The sequence below is a fragment of the Malaya genurostris genome, chromosome 2 (genome assembly GCF_030247185.1).
Source record: "Malaya genurostris strain Urasoe2022 chromosome 2, Malgen_1.1, whole genome shotgun sequence".
Classification (NCBI taxonomy): Eukaryota; Metazoa; Arthropoda; class Insecta; order Diptera; family Culicidae; genus Malaya; species Malaya genurostris.
Window position 1 is genome coordinate 179,751,794 of NC_080571.1, and position 20,840 is coordinate 179,772,633.

The 20,840-nt window shown below is 39.7% G+C and overlaps 1 protein-coding gene across 1 annotated transcript; it reads right to left on the minus strand.

The window, feature by feature from the left end:
• Positions 1-806: 806 nt before the first annotated feature.
• LOC131429015 (uncharacterized) lies at positions 807-5,951 on the minus strand. The gene has a single exon (XM_058593071.1). The coding sequence runs from the start codon at positions 5,949-5,951 to the stop codon at positions 807-809; it is 5,145 nt and encodes a 1,714-aa protein (XP_058449054.1).
• Positions 5,952-20,840: the final 14,889 nt, after the last annotated feature.

Genomic DNA, 20,840 nt, shown 5'->3' on the forward strand with positions numbered 1-20,840 from the left:
ATATTTTTTCTAAGTTCCAAAAAGTCGATTTTTTCAAAAAATTTTTTTTTCGAGATGACACTAAATCTCGACGTTTCATGTAATTCTAAGCCTTTTGGCATCAAAAATTTTTTTTCGATTTCGAAAATTTCATGTACTCCCCCCTATGGTGATTTTTCAAAATATATGAAAACATCACTGTACGTTCGTAATAACGTTGTCCGTGTCCCAGTTGGGTCCCAAACGGTGTATTCTGTTGAAATTGAATATCGGCTACGATGGTGACTTGCATATAGCTTTATATATGTACGATCGAGATAACTGCGAGACAACAAACGCACTGCTTGATGGTTGTAAGAATAATAATTTTTATTGGTAGGAAAAACCAGCAGAAGGCCAGTGAAAAAACCTACGTCTTTTCTGTCATTCAATTTTGTTTTGTTTTAGATGTGCGAGGTGTGCTAACTTTATTTGTGCGAGTGTGTTAGTATAGTACATTTGAGTGATTATGTTGAAGAGTTGAAGAATGATAGGGTTGTGTGATGTGTTAAATATTTACATGTCATTTCACAATTAATTCATTCGTATTTCATTTGATTGCGAAGTAGTTCAATATGTGTGCTATTGTGACTGTCCAGCTGGCCGTACTTGTTGATGAAAGAAGAGGACAGAACATGCCGCCCCCCTTGAAATATTTATTTCAACTGGAACCCTGCTTCAAAATCTTTCCCCAGAACTGCCACAAAGGGTTATCAGTCGGGTACTCGCCGCGCGTTCCCACCGTTGCGGCTGCCGCCAGGGACCAGCCGATCATCTTTCTTCAATTATCATGACGCGTTCGGGGTAGTTGGATTACTCGTCGACTGCTCCGAATCATCTGTGTCGGCAGAGCCGGTGGGTATGTGAGTGATAGTAGGAGCAAGGTGTTGAGTGCATTCGGGAGCAGGAGATTGGCGCTCGACCTTTGTGTCAATGGGAAATTGAGTTTCGTATAGTGGAAGCGGGCACATTTTTCGAATACTACGACGGTAGATTTTGTTATCACCCAAGAGCACATCTGCAACTCGAACACACTTATCATCGCCAGCTATCGCATTGACGACCCGGGCGATAGGCCATTTCGTCGGTGGTTGGTTCTCTTCTTGAACTAGAACCATGTCACCAACGGAGAGGTTCGGATGAATTCCTGGCCATTTCTGGAGTTTCTGGAGAGCAGGTAGATATTCGAGGTACCAGCGAGACCAGAACGATTGAAGGATCCGTTGCATCAATTGCCAACGGGATAAGCGATTTACGGAGAGTGAGCATAGGTCGGGTTCGGGTAATGATTGAAGAGGAGCACCAATCAGAAAATGACCAGGAGTGAGGGCTTCAAGGTCAGTAGGATCGTTGGAAATAGGTGTGAGCGGTCGTGAGTTAAGACACGCTTCAATTTGTGCTACAGTAGTAGACATTTCTTCTTGCGTGAGGATCACGTCGAGAGTCACACGATTGAGAATGTGTTTCGTCGACTTCACGCAGGCCTCCCATAAACCGCCAAACGAAGGAGAACGGGGCGGAATAAAATGGAACGTTATTCCTAACCGAGTTGATTCTCCTATGACTGCAAGCTTGTGCTGTTGAGAATGAAACAAACGTCGCAACTCGTGAAGTTCCTTACTAGCTCCTGTAAAATTGGTGGCGTTGTCACAGTAGATATTCAGTGGATATCCTCGTCTGGCACAGAAACGACGAAGCGCAGCCAAAAATGCTTCAGTAGACAGATTCATTACTAATTCAAGATGAGCAGCCTTAGTCACCATACAAACAAATACGCAGACGTATGCTTTAATAGGATCCTGCTTGCGAGGCGGTTTTATATAAACCGGACCTAAGAAATCTACACCAATATTCACGAACGGACGGGACGGTGTGACTCGAACTGGTGGGAGATCAGCCATTGTTTGCTGGGCAAACGTAGGTTTGTTTCGAAAGCATGTGAGACATCTGTGTACAACAACACGAGCCTTATTACGTCCATCAATAGGCCAATAACGCCGATGAACAGCTGCTAACAAATGCGAAGGTCCGGAATGAAGTGTGTTCTCATGACTGTCGTGGAACAGAAGTTCCGTGAACGGATGGTTTTTGGGTATTAATATTGGATATTTGCTGTCAAACGAGATTGGGGCGTTTTTCAGTCGACCACCAACTCTGATGAGTAGCTCGTCATCTAGCATTATTGGTTTAAGATACCGAAGTGAAGACTTGCTGTCGATAGGATTCTTTCTTTGAAGATTCTCGAAATCCTTCGGGAATTCAGCAATTTGAATTTGACGAATGAGTCGGATCTCAATGGAACGAATTTCTTGGCACGTTATAAATCCTGTAACACGATGATTCTTCTGCAGCTTGCAGTTATTTATAAACCGTTGACAGTGAGTAAGAATTCTTAAAGCATTATGCAACGAATCGTGACCTTTAAGGTATTCAATAATCCAGGCATCGGTAGGAGCAGTACAAACAGCAGTGAGGACTATTGCTTTTCGACGTTCGAAATCAATCTCCGGAGGTATCTTGGACTTCCATGAGTGTATTGTTTCTGGCCAGTCTGTATGAGGTTTAAGGTACCATTGTGGTCCATACCACCACAAAGAGTTTCCGATGATTGAATCCCCGGAAAGACCACGCGAAATATGATCAGCAGGATTATCAGCCGTGGGAATGTGAAGCCAAGTGGCTGATTGAGTAAGCTGTTGAATCTCCGCAACACGGTTTGCTACGAAGCTATTCCAAGACGAAGGTTGACCTGCAATCCAATGTAGTGTGATAGTTGAGTCTGACCATAGATATACTGGACACTGGAGTTCTAAACATTGCTGGATCCTTTTCTGCAAATTCGCTAGAAGCAGCGCTGCGCACAGTTCCAGTCGAGCAAGTGTTGGTCGACGCTTTTCCAATGGAGCAATTCGTGATTTTGCAGCTACCAACCGTGATGTCACTGTACCGCACATAGTAACGGATCTGAAGTAAATGCAAGCTCCATACGCACGTTGTGATGCGTCCGAAAAACCATGCATTTCGGTAGATACCATTTGATCAGAGAACACAAAACGAGGTATTGTAAGATGTTTGAGCGCAGTAAGTTGTCGGCTGATCTCCGTCCATCTTTCATGCAATATCTGAGGTAAAGGATCATCCCATCCAAAATTGCGTTCCCAAAGTGTCTGAATAAGCATTTTAGTGAGAATGATGACAGGACTGATCAGACCCAAAGGATCAAATAAGCTGCAAACGTGTGACAAAATACTTCGTTTGGTTGATATCGGATTCTCGGGCCATTCCGGGACTTTAAAGAGAAATTCATCGGATTCTGGCTTCCACAACAATCCGAGAGCCTTTACTGGTGCGGAACGATCTAATTCTAATATCGCCGACTTTTCTAGATAACTCTCAGGAAACTGTGCGAGGACTTCTCGATGATTTGCCGACCATTTCCGCAGTGAAAATCCGGCCGAGGTTAACATCTGAGACGTTTCTCGAGAGGCAACTATTGCTTCCTCAAGGGTATCAAATCCAAACATTAAATCATCGACGTAAAACCCCTTTGTGACAACGGGGACAGCAAGCGGAAAATTAATTGCTTCGTCTTCCGCTAACTGCTGCAGACAACGTGTTGCTAAATACGGAGCGGTTGTTGTCCCATATGTAACGGTGGTAAGTTCGTATGTGCAAAGCGGTTCTGAAGGCGAATTGCGCCATAACACTCTTTGTAGTGGTTGATCTTCTTCTGCAACCCAAATCTGGCGGTACATTTTCGTTATGTCAGCTGTAACTACTACAGCTTTTGCACGGAAACGAAGAATCGTGAGTATCATATCATCTTGTACAGTTGGACCTTTCAATAACAAATCGTTAAGGCTGAAACCCGAAGTGGTTTTGCAGGAGCCATCAAACACCACCCGTAGTTTTGTGGTTGTACTGTCCGGCTTGAAAACGGCATGATGTGGCAGGTAAAAATGGTGCCCGGGACAATCAACGACTGGATCCACCAGTTTCATGTGACCTAATGCAAGATACTCTTTCATGAAATTCGTGTACTGACTTCGAAGCTCTGGATTGCCAGCGAAACGTCGTTCGAGAGAATGAAAACGACGTGTTGCAATAGAGAGCGAGTGTCCAAGCTGTCCTACGAGTTCCGCTTTCTTAGGCAACGAGACTATATAACGGCCGTTTTTATCTCTGTGAGTAGTGGATCCGAAAACATTCTCGCACAACCTTTCTTCTACAGACCAAACAGAGCTCGATTGACACGCTTCCAGCTCCCAAAATCTACATATACGTTGATCTAAATCTCGATAAGTGATTATATTGCAATTAGACCGAATATTTCCTCCAGTCTGACCACTTTGGTGTAGACCAGACACAAGCCATCCAAAGACCGAATTCTGTAATAGTGGTTTATCGTCAGAGATCTTAACGTGACCATTTCGAATAATCTCAAAGAATATCTGGGCTCCGATCACGATATCGATCGGACCTTTCGTAGCAAAGGAAGGATCTGCGAGGCGAATATTTTCCGGAATTGACCAATCACTGGAATCGACAGTCCACGCTGGTAAGTCGTTAGTAACCTTTTCCATAACAATGAACTCGAGTGGAACACGGAAATTGTTGAAGCGAGATGCTATAGTGGCAACCGTTGAACAGGTAGCAACAGCTGCAATTTCTCCTCCAATACCTGCAATCTCAGTACTATCCGGTGTCTTACGAGCGTTGAGTAGTTGACGAAATCTTTCGGTCATTAGATTAGGTTGTGAAGCACTATCCAATAAAACTCGAGCGAGGAATGAATTTCCCTTGGGACCGAATACCTTCACTATGGCAGTGGCGAGAAAAACTTGAGTCGAGATAGGATGATCAAAACGAGACGTCACCGAGTGAGTTTCAGATCTGCGAAGCGGCTTACATGATGCAATAGTCGATGAAGGGCTGTCGGATAGTTCACCGTAATGAATGACTACATTGGAAACTGCCGGTGCAGTATCAGAAGTTGATGGCGTATCAATAAGCGGGTTATGTAACAAAGAATGGTGTTTAGCTCCACACTCCCTACACGCACCGTATTTGCAGCTTACGAACGAGTGTTTCCCGAAGAGACAGTTAGCACATAGACCGGCCTTTGATACAATCGACGTACGTTGAGATAGCGGAAGATGCTTGAATTGATCGCAGTAGTAGAGTCGATGTCCTTTTCCACAAACAGGGCAAGATTCCTTCTGGTTAGAAGTGATGGCGGGAGTTGCATTTGGTGAATATGTTCTGTTATCTACTGTTCGATCAACATGGAGAATTTCAAGTTCCACTATGTAATCTCGAAGAAATGTTATAAGTTCATCGTATTTTGGCATTCTTTTCTTATCAGCAATTCTCTGCCATTCACGAAATGTTGCCGGATCAAGCCTAGATGTGATCATGTACACCAACAGTGAACTCCATCCTTTAATATCTTCGCCCATTTTCTCCAGAATCCCTAAATTATTTTCAAACTCACCTACGAGGTTAGTCAGAGCTCTAGGGCACTCTTTCTTCACTTTATCCACCTTAAACAACGCTTCTATATGATTCCTTATAAGAATGTTCGTGTTTTGGTACCGATCCGTGATCATCTTCAATGCAACAGAGTAGTTGTCACCAGTCACAGATATTTTTTCCACTAATTTTAAAGCTTCACCACGCAGTGTAGATTTCAAATAATAAAACCTTTGTACATCCGAAAGCTCACGATTATCATGTACCAATGATTCGAAAGTATCGTAGAACGAGAACCACTCTAAAATATTTCCACCGAATTCCGGAAGTTTGATTTCGGGTAACTTAAAGGATCGCGATGACTGTGATTGTTGTGGTTGACCGGGTTCTACAACACGTTTTGCAGTAACAGAAGCTAAGAATGCCTTGAGCATGAAATAGTCATCCTCAAACGATGCCATATCTTCCGAAATATTAAGTCCATCAATACTTTTCCCATCCATAAGAACCTCAAGTATGCAAGAACATTCACGAAACCGCTCATATGTGCCATCAAGTGCTTCAATACGAGCGAGCGCTTGCTCGACTTGTGTTTCAGGATCGTAGGCATCCTTGAAAGAACGAAGTCTTGCTAAAAAATCACGCGATTGGCGATAGATTGCGAAATGCTTCTTAAATTCGCTTTCCTTTCCCATCGAAATTTGGAATTTGCAAGGAAACGAATATGAAATTATGCCAATCACACACGAAGGCTTGTATGATCAACTTAGCACTCGTTCCATACAGCCAAACAACAGTAGTGTTTTTTCTCAAAACCACTTGAGCATGCGGTTAATCTGCATTTATTCTCATACAGGTTAGTGAAGAAAAGCAAAATAATCGTACGTCACCTCCTTTTCTGCTATTCGAGTTTTATCCTAACCAACACTCGGGACGATAAAGTTGCTCTCGTGTAAGACAATTACATCCAAAATGTCTGCCCGCTAGCAAAATGCAAAAACCCTTTGGCAATATACACTCTCGATTTCGTAATCCGGTTCGAAGGACCATGTACGTTCGTAATAACGTTGTCCGTGTCCCAGTTGGGTCCCAAACGGTGTATTCTGTTGAAATTGAATATCGGCTACGATGGTGACTTGCATATAGCTTTATATATGTACGATCGAGATAACTGCGAGACAACAAACGCACTGCTTGATGGTTGTAAGAATAATAATTTTTATTGGTAGGAAAAACCAGCAGAAGGCCAGTGAAAAAACCTACGTCTTTTCTGTCATTCAATTTTGTTTTGTTTTAGATGTGCGAGGTGTGCTAACTTTATTTGTGCGAGTGTGTTAGTATAGTACATTTGAGTGATTATGTTGAAGAGTTGAAGAATGATAGGGTTGTGTGATGTGTTAAATATTTACATGTCATTTCACAATTAATTCATTCGTATTTCATTTGATTGCGAAGTAGTTCAATATGTGTGCTATTGTGACTGTCCAGCTGGCCGTACTTGTTGATGAAAGAAGAGGACAGAACAATCACTAAGTGGACTAAGAAGGCTTTTTGCCTTTCTCTATAGAAAGGTATTAGAATTGCTGGAAAAACCGACTTTCGAACGGAGCCTCGGAGACCCATAGTGTTATATACCATTCGACTCAGTTCGTCGAGATCGGAAAATGTCTGTGTGTGTGTGTGTGTGTGTATGTGTGTGTGTGTGTGTGTATGTATGTGCACTTTTCGAAGATATTTGAACGCGCTCAATTTTCTCAGAGATGGCTGAACCGATTTGAACAAACTTGGGCTCGTTTGAAAGCTACTGTCGGGCCATTGATCAAGTTCGAAGATCAAATGGCTGTGACTTTTGGTTCCGGAGATATGATTGTATAAGTGACGTAACCGACAAAAATCGTGCTATTTGAACGCGCTCAATTTTCTCAGAGATGGCTGAACCGATTTTAACAAACTTGGGCTCGTTTGAAAGCTACTGTCGGGCTATTGATCAAGTTCGAAGATCAAATGGCTGTGAGTTTTGGTTCCGGAGATATGATCGTATAAGTGACGTAACCGACAAAAAGCGTTGTATTTGAACGCGCTCAATTTTCTCAGAGATGGCTGATCCGATTTTAACAAACTTGGGCTCGTTTGAAAGCTACTGTCGGGCCGTTGATCAAGTTCGAAGATCAAATGGTTGTGACTTTTGGTTCCAGATATATGATGGTATAAGTGACGTAACCGACAAAACACGTTGATTTTTACCGGTCTTATATATATAAGGGTGCCAAAATTTTGGGATCAACTCTATTTTCGTAAAGTTCTAGTGCTCAAAAGTTTAAGCACCTCGAAAAAAGTCTTCATGCAAAATTTGACCTAAATCGGACATGCTTAAGGGGTGCTGCCCGGTGGTAAAGGTTTGGCAATTTTCGATCTTGAAAAAGCACCACAGGGGGGAGTACATGAAATTTCCAAAATCGAAAATTTTTTTTGATGCCAAAACTCTTAAAACTGCATAAAACATCGAAATTTAGTGTCATCTCAAAAAAAATTTTTTTTGAAAAAATCAACTTTCTGGGACTTGAAAAAATTTTCATATTTTTTCTAAGTCCCAAAAAGTCGATTTTTTCAAAAAAATTTTTTTTCGAGATGACACTAAATCTCGACGTTTCATGCAATTCTAAGCCTTTTGGCATCAAAAATTTTTTTTCGATTTCGAAAATTTCATGTACTCCCCCCTATGGTGATTTTTCAAGATATATGAAAATTTCACTAAGTGGACTAAGAAGGCTTTTTGCCTTTCTCTATAGAAAGGTATTAGAATTGCTGGAAAAACCGACTTTCGAACGGAGCCTCGGAGACCCATAGTGTTATATACCATTCGACTCAGTTCGTCGAGATCGGAAAATGTCTGTGTGTGTGTGTGTGTGTGTGTGTGTGTGTGTGTGTGTGTGTGTGTGTGTGTGTGTGTGTGTGTGTGTGTGTGTGTGTATGTGTGTGTGTGTGTGTGTGTATGTATGTGCACTTTTCGAAGATATTTGAACGCGCTCAATTTTCTCAGAGATGGCTCAACCGATTTTAACAAACATGGGCTCGTTTGAAAGCTACTGTCGGCCCATTGATCAAGTTCGAAGATCAAATGGCTGTGACTTTTGGTTCCGGAGATATGATTGTATAAGTGACGTAACCGACAAAAATCGTGCTATTTGAACGCGCTCAATTTTCTCAGAGATGGCTGAACCGATTTTAACAAACTTGGGCTCGTTTGAAAGCTACTGTCGGGCTATTGATCAAGTTCGAAGATCAAATGGTTGTGAGTTTTGGTTCCGGAGATATGATCGTATAAGTGACGTAACCGACAAAAAGCGTTGTATTTGAACGCGCTCAATTTTCTCAGAGATGGCTGATCCGATTTTAACAAACTTGGGCTCGTTTGAAAGCTACTGTCGGGCCGTTGATCAAGTTCGAAGATCAAATGGTTGTGACTTTTGGTTCCAGATATATGATGGTATAAGTGACGTAACCGACAAAACACGTTGATTTTTACCGCTCTTATATATATAAGGGTGCCAAAATTTTGGGATCAACTCTATTTTCGTAAAGTTCTAGTGCTCAAAAGTTTAAGCACCTCGAAAAAAGCCTTTATGCAAAATTTGACCTAAATCGGACATGCTTAAGGGGTGCTGCCCGGTGGTAAAGGTTTGGCAATTTTCGATCTTGAAAAAGCACCATAGGGGGGAGTACATGAAATTTCCAAAATCGAAAATTTTTTTTGATGCCAAAACTCTTAAAACTGCATAAAACATCGAAATTTAGTGCCATCTCAAAAAAATTTTTTTTTTTTAAAAACAACTTTCTGGGAATTAGAAAAAGTTTCATATTTTTTCTAAGTTCCAAAAAGTCGATTTTTTCAAAAAATTTTTTTTTCGAGATGACACTAAATCTCGACGTTTCATGTAATTCTAAGCCTTTTGGCATCAAAAATTTTTTTTCGATTTCGAAAATTTCATGTACTCCCCCCTATGGTGATTTTTCAAAATATATGAAAACATCACTAAGTGGACTAAGAAGGCTTTTTGCCTTTCTCTATAGAAAGGTATTAGAATTGCTGGAAAAACCGACTTTCGAACGGAGCCTCGGAGACCCATAGTGTTATATACCATTCGACTCAGTTCGTCGAGATCGGAAAATGTCTGTGTGTGTGTGTGTGTGTGTATGTGTGTGTGTGTGTGTGTGTATGTATGTGCACTTTTCGAAGATATTTGAACGCGCTCAATTTTCTCAGAGATGGCTGAACCGATTTGAACAAACTTGGGCTCGTTTGAAAGCTACTGTCGGGCCATTGATCAAGTTCGAAGATCGAATGGCTGTGACTTTTGGTTCCGGAGATATGATTGTATAAGTGACGTAACCGACAAAAATCGTGCTATTTGAACGCGCTCAATTTTCTCAGAGATGGCTGAACCGATTTTAACAAACTTGGGCTCGTTTGAAAGCTACTGTCGGGCTATTGATCAAGTTCGAAGATCAAATGGCTGTGAGTTTTGGTTCCGGAGATATGATCGTATAAGTGACGTAACCGACAAAAAGCGTTGTATTTGAACGCGCTCAATTTTCTCAGAGATGGCTGATCCGATTTTAACAAACTTGGGCTCGTTTGAAAGCTACTGTCGGGCCGTTGATCAAGTTCGAAGATCAAATGGTTGTGACTTTTGGTTCCAGATATATGATGGTATAAGTGACGTAACCGACAAAACACGTTGATTTTTACCGGTCTTATATATATAAGGGTGCCAAAATTTTGGGATCAACTCTATTTTCGTAAAGTTCTAGTGCTCAAAAGTTTAAGCACCTCGAAAAAAGTCTTCATGCAAAATTTGACCTAAATCGGACATGCTTAAGGGGTGCTGCCCGGTGGTAAAGGTTTGGCAATTTTCGATCTTGAAAAAGCACCACAGGGGGGAGTACATGAAATTTCCAAAATCGAAAATTTTTTTTGATGCCAAAACTCTTAAAACTGCATAAAACATCGAAATTTAGTGTCATCTCAAAAAAAATTTTTTTTGAAAAAATCAACTTTCTGGGACTTGAAAAAATTTTCATATTTTTTCTAAGTCCCAAAAAGTCGATTTTTTCAAAAAAATTTTTTTTCGAGATGACACTAAATCTCGACGTTTCATGCAATTCTAAGCCTTTTGGCATCAAAAATTTTTTTTCGATTTCGAAAATTTCATGTACTCCCCCCTATGGTGATTTTTCAAGATATATGAAAATTTCACTAAGTGGACTAAGAAGGCTTTTTGCCTTTCTCTATAGAAAGGTATTAGAATTGCTGGAAAAACCGACTTTCGAACGGAGCCTCGGAGACCCATAGTGTTATATACCATTCGACTCAGTTCGTCGAGATCGGAAAATGTCTGTGTGTGTGTGTGTGTGTGTGTGTGTGTGTGTGTGTGTGTGTATGTGTGTGTGTGTGTGTGTATGTATGTGCACTTTTCGAAGATATTTGAACGCGCTCAATTTTCTCAGAGATGGCTCAACCGATTTTAACAAACATGGGCTCGTTTGAAAGCTACTGTCGGCCCATTGATCAAGTTCGAAGATCAAATGGCTGTGACTTTTGGTTCCGGAGATATGATTGTATAAGTGACGTAACCGACAAAAATCGTGCTATTTGAACGCGCTCAATTTTCTCAGAGATGGCTGAACCGATTTTAACAAACTTGGGCTCGTTTGAAAGCTACTGTCGGGCTATTGATCAAGTTCGAAGATCAAATGGTTGTGAGTTTTGGTTCCGGAGATATGATCGTATAAGTGACGTAACCGACAAAAAGCGTTGTATTTGAACGCGCTCAATTTTCTCAGAGATGGCTGATCCGATTTTAACAAACTTGGGCTCGTTTGAAAGCTACTGTCGGGCCGTTGATCAAGTTCGAAGATCAAATGGTTGTGACTTTTGGTTCCAGATATATGATGGTATAAGTGACGTAACCGACAAAACACGTTGATTTTTACCGCTCTTATATATATAAGGGTGCCAAAATTTTGGGATCAACTCTATTTTCGTAAAGTTCTAGTGCTCAAAAGTTTAAGCACCTCGAAAAAAGCCTTTATGCAAAATTTGACCTAAATCGGACATGCTTAAGGGGTGCTGCCCGGTGGTAAAGGTTTGGCAATTTTCGATCTTGAAAAAGCACCATAGGGGGGAGTACATGAAATTTCCAAAATCGAAAATTTTTTTTGATGCCAAAACTCTTAAAACTGCATAAAACATCGAAATTTAGTGCCATCTCAAAAAAAATTTTTTTTTTTAAAAACAACTTTCTGGGAATTAGAAAAAGTTTCATATTTTTTCTAAGTTCCAAAAAGTCGATTTTTTCAAAAAATTTTTTTTTCGAGATGACACTAAATCTCGACGTTTCATGTAATTCTAAGCCTTTTGGCATCAAAAATTTTTTTTCGATTTCGAAAATTTCATGTACTCCCCCCTATGGTGATTTTTCAAAATATATGAAAACATCACTAAGTGGACTAAGAAGGCTTTTTGCCTTTCTCTATAGAAAGGTATTAGAATTGCTGGAAAAACCGACTTTCGAACGGAGCCTCGGAGACCCATAGTGTTATATACCATTCGACTCAGCTCGACGAGATCGGAAAATGTCTGTGTGTGTGTGTGTGTATGTGTGTGTGTGTGTATGTGTGTGTGTGCACTTTTAGAAGATATTTGAACGCGCTCAATTTTCTCAGAGATGGCTGAACCGATTTTAACAAACTTGGGCTCGTTTGAAAGGTACTATCGGGCCATTGATCAAGTTCGAAGATCAAATGGCTGTGACTTTTGGTTCCGGAGATATGATTGTATAAGTGACGTAACCGACAAAAAGCGTTGTATTTGAACGCGCTCAATTTTCTCAGAGATGGCTCAACCGATTTTAACAAACTTGGGCTCGTTTGAAAGCTACTATCGGGGCATTGATCAAGTTCGAAGATAAAATGGCTGTGACTTTTGGTTCCGGAGATATGATTGTATAAGTGACGTAACCGACAAAAAGCGTTGTATTTGAACGCGCTCAATTTTCTCAGAGATGGCTGAACCGATTTGAACAAACTTGGACTCGTTTGAAAGCTACTGGCGGCCCATTGATCAAGTTCGAAGATCAAATGGCTGTGACTTTTGGTTCCGGAGATATGATTGTATAAGTGACGTAACCGACAAAAAGCGTTGTATTTGAACGCGCTCAATTTTCTCAGAGATGGCTGAACCGATTTGAACAAACTTGGACTCGTTTGAAAGCTACTGGCGGGCCATTGATCAAGTTCGAAGATCAAATGGCTGTGACTTTTGGTTCCGGAGATATGATTGTATAAGTTACGTAACCGACAAAAATCGTGCTATTTGAACGCGCTCAATTTTCTCAGAGATGGCTGAACCGATTTTAACAAACTTGGGCTCGTTTGAAAGCTACTGTCGGACCATTGATCAAGTTCGAAGATCAAATGGCTGTGAGTTTTGGTTCCGGAGATATGATTGTATAAGTGACGTAACCGACAAAAAGCGTTGTATTTGAACGCGCTCAATTTTCTCAGAGATGGCTGATCCGATTTTAACAAACTTGGGCTCGTTTGAAAGCTACTGTCGGGCCGTTGATCAAGTTCGAAGATCAAATGGTTGTGACTTTTGGTACCAGATATATGATGGTATAAGTGACGTAACCGACAAAACACGTTGATTTTTACCGCTCTTATATATATAAGGGTGCCAAAATTTTGGGATCAACTCTATTTTCGTAAAGTTCTAGTGCTCAAAAGTGTAAGCACCTCGAAAAAAGCCTTCATGCAAAATTTGACCTAAATCGGACATGCTTAAGGGGTGCTGCCCGGTGGTAAAGGTTTGACAATTATCGATCTTGAAAAAGCACCATAGGGGAGAGTACATGAAATTTCCAAAATCGAAAATTTTTTTTGATGCCAAAACTCTTAAAACTGCATAAAACATCGAAATTTAGTGTCATCTCAAAAAAAAGTTTTTTTGAAAAAATCAACTTTCTGGGACTTAGAAAAATTTTCATATTTTTTCTAAGTCCCAAAAAGTCGATTTTTTCAAAAAATTTTTTTTTCGAGATGACACTAAATCTCGACGTTTCATGCAATTCTAAGCCTTTTGGCATCAAAAATTTTTTTTCGATTTCGAAAATTTCATGTACTCCCCCCTATGGTGATTTTTCAAGATATATGAAAATTCCACTAAGTGGACTAAGAAGGGTTTTGCCTTTCTCTATAGAAAGGTATTAGAATTGCTGGAAAAACCGACTTTCGAACGGAGCCTCGGAGACCCATAGTGTTATATACCATTCGACTCAGTTCGACGAGATCGGAAAATGTCTGTGTGTATGTGTGTGTGTGTGTGTGTGTGTGTGTATGTGTGTGTGTGTGCACTTTTAGAAGATATTTGAACGCGCTCAATTTTCTCAGAGATGGCTGAACCGATTTTAACAAACTTGGGCTCGTTTGAAAGGTACTATCGGGCCATTGATCAAGTTCGAAGATCAAATGGCTGTGACTTTTGGTTCCGGAGATATGATTGTATAAGTGACGTAACCGACAAAAAGCGTTGTATTTGAACGCGCTCAATTTTCTCAGAGATAACTGAACCGATTTTAACAAACTTGGGCTCGTTTGAAAGCTACTGTCGGACCATTGATCAAGTTCGAAGATCAAATGGTTGTGACTTTTGGTTCCAGATATATGATGGTATAAGTGACGTAACCGACAAAACGCATTGATTTTTACCGCTCTTATATATATATGGGTGCCAAAATGTTAGGATCACCTCTATTTTCGTGAAGTTCTAGTGCTCAAAAGTTTAAGCACCTCGAAAAAAGCCTTCATGCAAAATTTGACCTAAATCGGACATGCGTAAGGGGTGCTGCCCGGTGGTAAAGGTTTGACAATTTTCGATCTTGAAAAAGCACCATAGGGGGGAGTACATGAAATTTCCAAAATCGAAAATTTTTTTTGATGCCAAAACTCTTAAAACTGCATAAAACATCGAAATTTAGTGTCATCTCAAAAAAAAGTTTTTTTGAAAAAATCAACTTTCTGGGACTTAGAAAAATTTTCATATTTTTTCTAAGTCCCAAAAAGTCGATTTTTTCAAAAAATTTTTTTTTCGAGATGACACTAAATCTCGACGTTTCATGCAATTCTAAGCCTTTTGGCATCAAAAATTTTTTTTCGATTTCGAAAATTTCATGTACTCCCCCCTATGGTGATTTTTCAAGATATATGAAAATTCCACTAAGTGGACTAAGAAGGGTTTTGCCTTTCTCTATAGAAAGGTATTAGAATTGCTGGAAAAACCGACTTTCGAACGGAGCCTCGGAGACCCATAGTGTTATATACCATTCGACTCAGTTCGACGAGATCGGAAAATGTCTGTGTGTATGTGTGTGTGTGTGTGTGTGTGTGTGTGTATGTGTGTGTGCACTTTTAGAAGATATTTGAACGCGCTCAATTTTCTCAGAGATGGCTGAACCGATTTTAAACAAACTTGGGCTCGTTTGAAAGGTACTATCGGGCCATTGATCAAGTTCGAAGATCAAATGGCTGTGACTTTTGGTTCCGGAGATATGATTGTATAAGTGACGTAACCGACAAAAAGCGTTGTATTTGAACGCGCTCAATTTTCTCAGAGATAACTGAACCGATTTTAACAAACTTGGGCTCGTTTGAAAGCTACTGTCGGACCATTGATCAAGTTCGAAGATCAAATGGTTGTGACTTTTGGTTCCAGATATATGATGGTATAAGTGACGTAACCGACAAAACGCATTGATTTTTACCGCTCTTATATATATATGGGTGCCAAAATGTTAGGATCACCTCTATTTTCGTGAAGTTCTAGTGCTCAAAAGTTTAAGCACCTCGAAAAAAGCCTTCATGCAAAATTTGACCTAAATCGGACATGCGTAAGGGGTGCTGCCCGGTGGTAAAGGTTTGACAATTTTCGATCTTGAAAAAGCACCATAGGGGGGAGTACATGAAATTTCCAAAATCGAAAATTTTTTTTGATGCCAAAACTCTTAAAACTGCATAAAACATCGAAATTTAGTGTCATCTCAAAAAAAAGTTTTTTTGAAAAAATCAACTTTCTGGGACTTAGAAAAATTTTCATATTTTTTCTAAGTCCCAAAAAGTCGATTTTTTCAAAAAAATTTTTTTTCGAGATGACACTAAATCTCGACGTTTCATGCAATTCTAAGCCGTTTGGCATCAAAAATTTTTTTTCGATTTCGAAAATTTCATGTACTCCCCCCTATGGTGATTTTTCAAGATATATGAAAATACCACTAAGTTGACTAAGAAGGCTTTTTTTAGATTAGCATCACTGTTCTTATACAAATAGGCAACGCAAATGTCAAGCACTAGTTTGGAAAAATGATGCTGACTGTGTGACATAAATACTGAAGCATGCTTTTGTGAACTACTCGAATCAATCTGCATCAATTGTTGTCAAAATTAGTGTCCAAAATTATTTAATAAAACTATGAAACATATTTTCATGAGACTGTTATGAAAGAAGAGAAAGGCATTATCACACCACTAGGTGGATTAAGAAGGGTTTTTTAGATAAGCATCACTGTTCTCATACAAATAGGCAACGCAAATGTCAAGCACTAGTTTGGGAAAAATGATGCTGACTGTGTGACATAAACACTGAAGCATGCTTTTGTGAACTACTCGAATCAATCCAAATCAATTGTTGTCAAAATTAGTGTCCAAAATTATTTAATAAAACTATGAAACATATTTTCATGAGACTGTTATGAAAGAAGAGAAAGGCATTATCACACCACTAGGTGGATTAAGAAGGGTTTTTTAGATAAGCATCACTGTTCTCATACAAATAGGCAACGCAAATGTCAAGCACTAGTTTGGAAAAATGATGCTGACTGTGTGACATAAACACTGAAGCATGCTTTTGTGAACTACTCGAATCAATCTGAATCAATTGGTGTCAAAATTAGTACCCGAAATAATTTAATAAAAGTATGAAATATATTTTCATGAGAATGGTATGAAAGAAGAGAAAGGCATTATCACACTACTAGGTGGATTAAGAAGGGTTTTTTAGATTAGCATCACTGATTACAAATAGGCAACGCAAATGTCAAGCACTAGTTTGGAAAAATGATGCTGACTGTGTGACATAAACACTGAAGCATGCTTTTGTGAACTACTCGAATCAATCTGAATCAATTGGCGTCTAAAATTATTTAATAAATGTATGAAACATATTTTCATGAGACTGTTATGAAAGAAGAGAAAGGCATTATCACACCACTAGGTGGATTAAGAAGGGTTTTGCCTTTCTCTATAGAAAGGTATTAGAATTGCTGGAAAAACCGACTTTCGAACGGAGCCTCGGAGACCCATAGTGTTATATACCATTCGACTCAGTTCGACGAGATCGGAAAATGTCTGTGTGTATGTGTGTGTGTGTGTGTGTATGTATGTGTGTGCACTTTTCGAAGATATTTGAACGCGCTCAATTTTCTCAGAGATGGCTGAACCGATTTGAACAAACTTGGGCTCGTTTGAAAGCTACTGTCGGGCCATTGATCAAGTACGAAGATCAAATGGCTGTGACTTTTGGTTCCGGAGATATGATGGTATAAGTGACGTAACCGACATAAATCGTGCTATTTGAACGCGCTCAATTTTCTCAGAGATGGCTGAACCGATTTTAACAAACTTGGGCTCGTTTGAAAGCTACTATCGGGCTATTGATCAAGTTCGAAGATCAAATGGTTGTGAGTTTTGGTTCCGGAGATATGATCGTATAAGTGACGTTACCGACAAAAAGCGTTGTATTTGAACGCGCTCAATTTTCTCAGAGATGGCTGATCCGATTTTAACAAACTTGGGCTCGTTTGAAAGCTACTGTCGGGCCGTTGATCAAGTTCGAAGATCAAATGGTTGTGACTCTTGGTTCCAGATATATGATGGTATAAGTGACGTAACCGACAAAACACGTTGATTTTTACCGCTCTTATATATATAAGGGTGCCAAAATTTTGGGATCAACTCTATTTTCGTAAAGTTCTAGTGCTCAAAAGTTTAAGCACCTCGGAAAAAGTCTTCATGCAAAATTTGACCTAAATCGGACATGCTTAAGGGGTGCTGCCCGGTGGTAAAGGTTTGGCAATTTTCGATCTTGAAAAAGCACCATAGGGGGGAGTACATGAAATTTCCAAAACCGAAAATTTTTTTTGATGCCAAAACTCTTAAAACTGCATAAAACATCGAAATTTAGTGTCATCTCGAAAAAAAATCTTTTTGAAAAAATCAACAATCAAATTATCACACCACTAGGTGGATTAAGAAGGGTTTTGCCTTTCTCTATAGAAAGGTATTAGAATTGCTGGAAAAACCGACTTTCGAACGGAGCCTCGGAGACCCATAGTGTTATATACCATTCGACTCAGCTCGACGAGATCGGAAAATGTCTGTGTGTGTGTGTGTATGTGTGTGTGTATGTGTGTGTGTATGTGTGTGTGTATGTGTGTGTGTATGTGTGTATGTATGTGCACTTTTCGAAGATATTTGAACGCGCTCAATTTTCTCAGAGATGGCTCAACCGATTTTAACAAACTTGGGCTCGTTTGAAAGCTACTATCGGGGCATTGATCAAGTTCGAAGATAAAATGGCTGTGACTTTTGGTTCCGGAGATATGATTGTATAAGTGACGTAACCGACAAAAAGCGTTGTATTTGAACGCGCTCAATTTTCTCAGAGATGGCTGAACCGACTTGAACAAACTTGGACTCGTTTGAAAGCTACTGGCGGGCCATTGATCAAGTTCGAAGATCAAATGGCTGTGACTTTTGGTTCCGGAGATATGATTGTATAAGTGACGTAACCGACAAAAAGCGTTGTATTTGAACGCGCTCAATTTTCTCAGAGATGGCTCAACCGATTTTAACAAACTTGAACTCGTTTGAAAGCTACTGGCGGGCCATTGATCAAGTTCGAAGATCAAATGGCTGTGACTTTTGGTTCCGGAGATATGATTGTATAAGTGACGTAACCGACAAAAAGCGTTGTATTTGAACGCGCTCAATTTTCTCAGAGATGGCTGATCCGATTTTAACAAACTTGGGCTCGTTTGAAAGCTACTGTCGGGCCGTTGATCAAGTTCGAAGATCAAATGGTTGTGACTTTTGGTTCCAGATATATGATGGTATAAGTGACGTAACCGACAAAACACGTTGATTTTTACCGCTCTTATATATATAAGGGTGACAAAATTTTGGGATCAACTCTATTTTCGTAAAGTTCTAGCGCTCAAAAGTTTAAGCACCTCGAAAAAAGCCTTCATGCAAAATTTGACCTAAATCGGACATGCTTAAGGGGTGCTGCCCGGTGGTAAAGGTTTGACAATTATCGATCTTGAAAAAGCACCATAGGGGGGAGTACATGAAATTTCCAAAATCGAAAATTTTTTTTGATGCCAAAACTCTTAAAACTGCATAAAACATCGAAATTTAGTGTCATCTCAAAAAAATTTTTTTTTGAAAAAATCAACTTTCTGGGACTTTTTTCTAAGTCCCAAAAAGTCGATTTTTTCAAAAAATTTTTTTTTCGAGATGACACTAAATCTCGACGTTTCATGCAATTCTAAGCCTTTTGGCATCAAAAATTTTTTTTCGATTTCGAAAATTTCATGTACTCCCCCCTATGGTGATTTTTCAAGATATATGAAAATTCCACTAAGTGGACTAAGAAGGGTTTTGCCTTTCTCTATAGAAAGGTATTAGAATTGCTGGAAAAACCGACTTTCGAACGGAGCCTCGGAGACCCATAGTGTTATATACCATTCGACTCAGTTCGACGAGATCGGAAAATGTCTGTGTGTATGTGTGTGTGTGTGTGTGTGTGTATGTATGTGTGTGCACTTTTAGAAGATATTTGAACGCGCTCAATTTTCTCAGAGATGGCTGAACCGATTTTAACAAACTTGGGCTCGTTTGAAAGCTACTGTTGGGCCATTGATCAAGTTCGAAGATCAAATGGCTGTGACTTTTGGTTTCGGAGATATGATTGTATAAGTGACGTAATCGACATAAGGCGTTGAATTTGAACGCGCTCAATTTTCTCAGAGATGGCTGAACCGATTTTAACAAACTTGGGCTCGTTTGAAAGGTACTATCGGGCCATTGATCAAGTTCGAAGATCAAAGTGCTGTGACTTTTGGTTCCGGAGATATGATTGTATAAGTGACGTAACCGACAAAAAGCGTTGTATTTGAACGCGCTCAATTTTCTCAGAGATAACTGAACCGATTTTAACAAACTTGGGCTCGTTTGAAAGCTACTGTCGGGCCATTGATCAAGTTCGAAGATCAAATGGTTGTGACTTTTGGTTCCAGATATATGATGGTATAAGTGACGTAACCGACAAAACACATTGATTTTTACCGCTCTTATATATATATGGGTGCCAAAATTTTAGGATCACCTCTATTTTCGTTAAGTTCTAGTGCTCAAAAGTTTAAGCACCTCGAAAAAAGCCTTCATGCAAAATTTGACCTAAATCGGACATGCGTAAGGGGTGCTGCCCGGTGGTAAAGGTTTGACAATTTTCGATCTTGAAAAAGCACCATAGGGGGGAGTACATGAAATTTCCAAAATCGAAAATTTTTTTTGATGCCAAAACTCTTAAAACTGCATAAAACATCGAAATTTAGTGTCATCTCAAAAAAAAAAAATTTTTTTGAAAAAATCAACTTTCTGGGACTTAGAAAAATTTTCATATATTTTCTAAGTCCCAAAAAGTCGATTTTTTCAAAAAAATTTTTTTGCCTTTCTCTATAGAAAGGTATTAGAATTGCTGGAAAATCCGACTTTCGAACGGAGCCTCGGAGACCCATAGTGTTATATACCATTCGACTCAGCTCGACGAGATCGGAAAATGTCTGTGTGTGTGTGTGTGTGTATGTGTGTGTATGTGTGTGTGTATGTGTGTGTGTATGTGTGAATGTATGTGCACTTTTCGAAGATATTTGAACGCGCTCAATTTTCTCAGAGATGGCTCAACCGATTTTAACAAACTTGGGCTCGTTTGAAAGCTACTATCGGGGCATTGATCAAGTTCGAAGATAAAATGGCTGTGACTTTTGGTTCCGGAGATATGATTGTATAAGTGACGTAACCGACAAAAAGCGTTGTATTTGAACGCGCTCAATTTTCTCAGAGATGGCTGAACCGACTTGAACAAACTTGGACTCGTTTGAAAGCTACTGGCGGGCCATTGATCAAGTTCGAAGATCAAATGGCTGTGACTTTTGGTTCCGGAGATATGATTGTAT

Bases quoted from the DNA above. Each gene is read 5' to 3' on its own strand.
- LOC131429015 (XM_058593071.1), bottom strand. From the start codon at position 5,951: ATGGCATCGTTTGAGGATGACTATTTCATGCTCAAGGCATTCTTAGCT.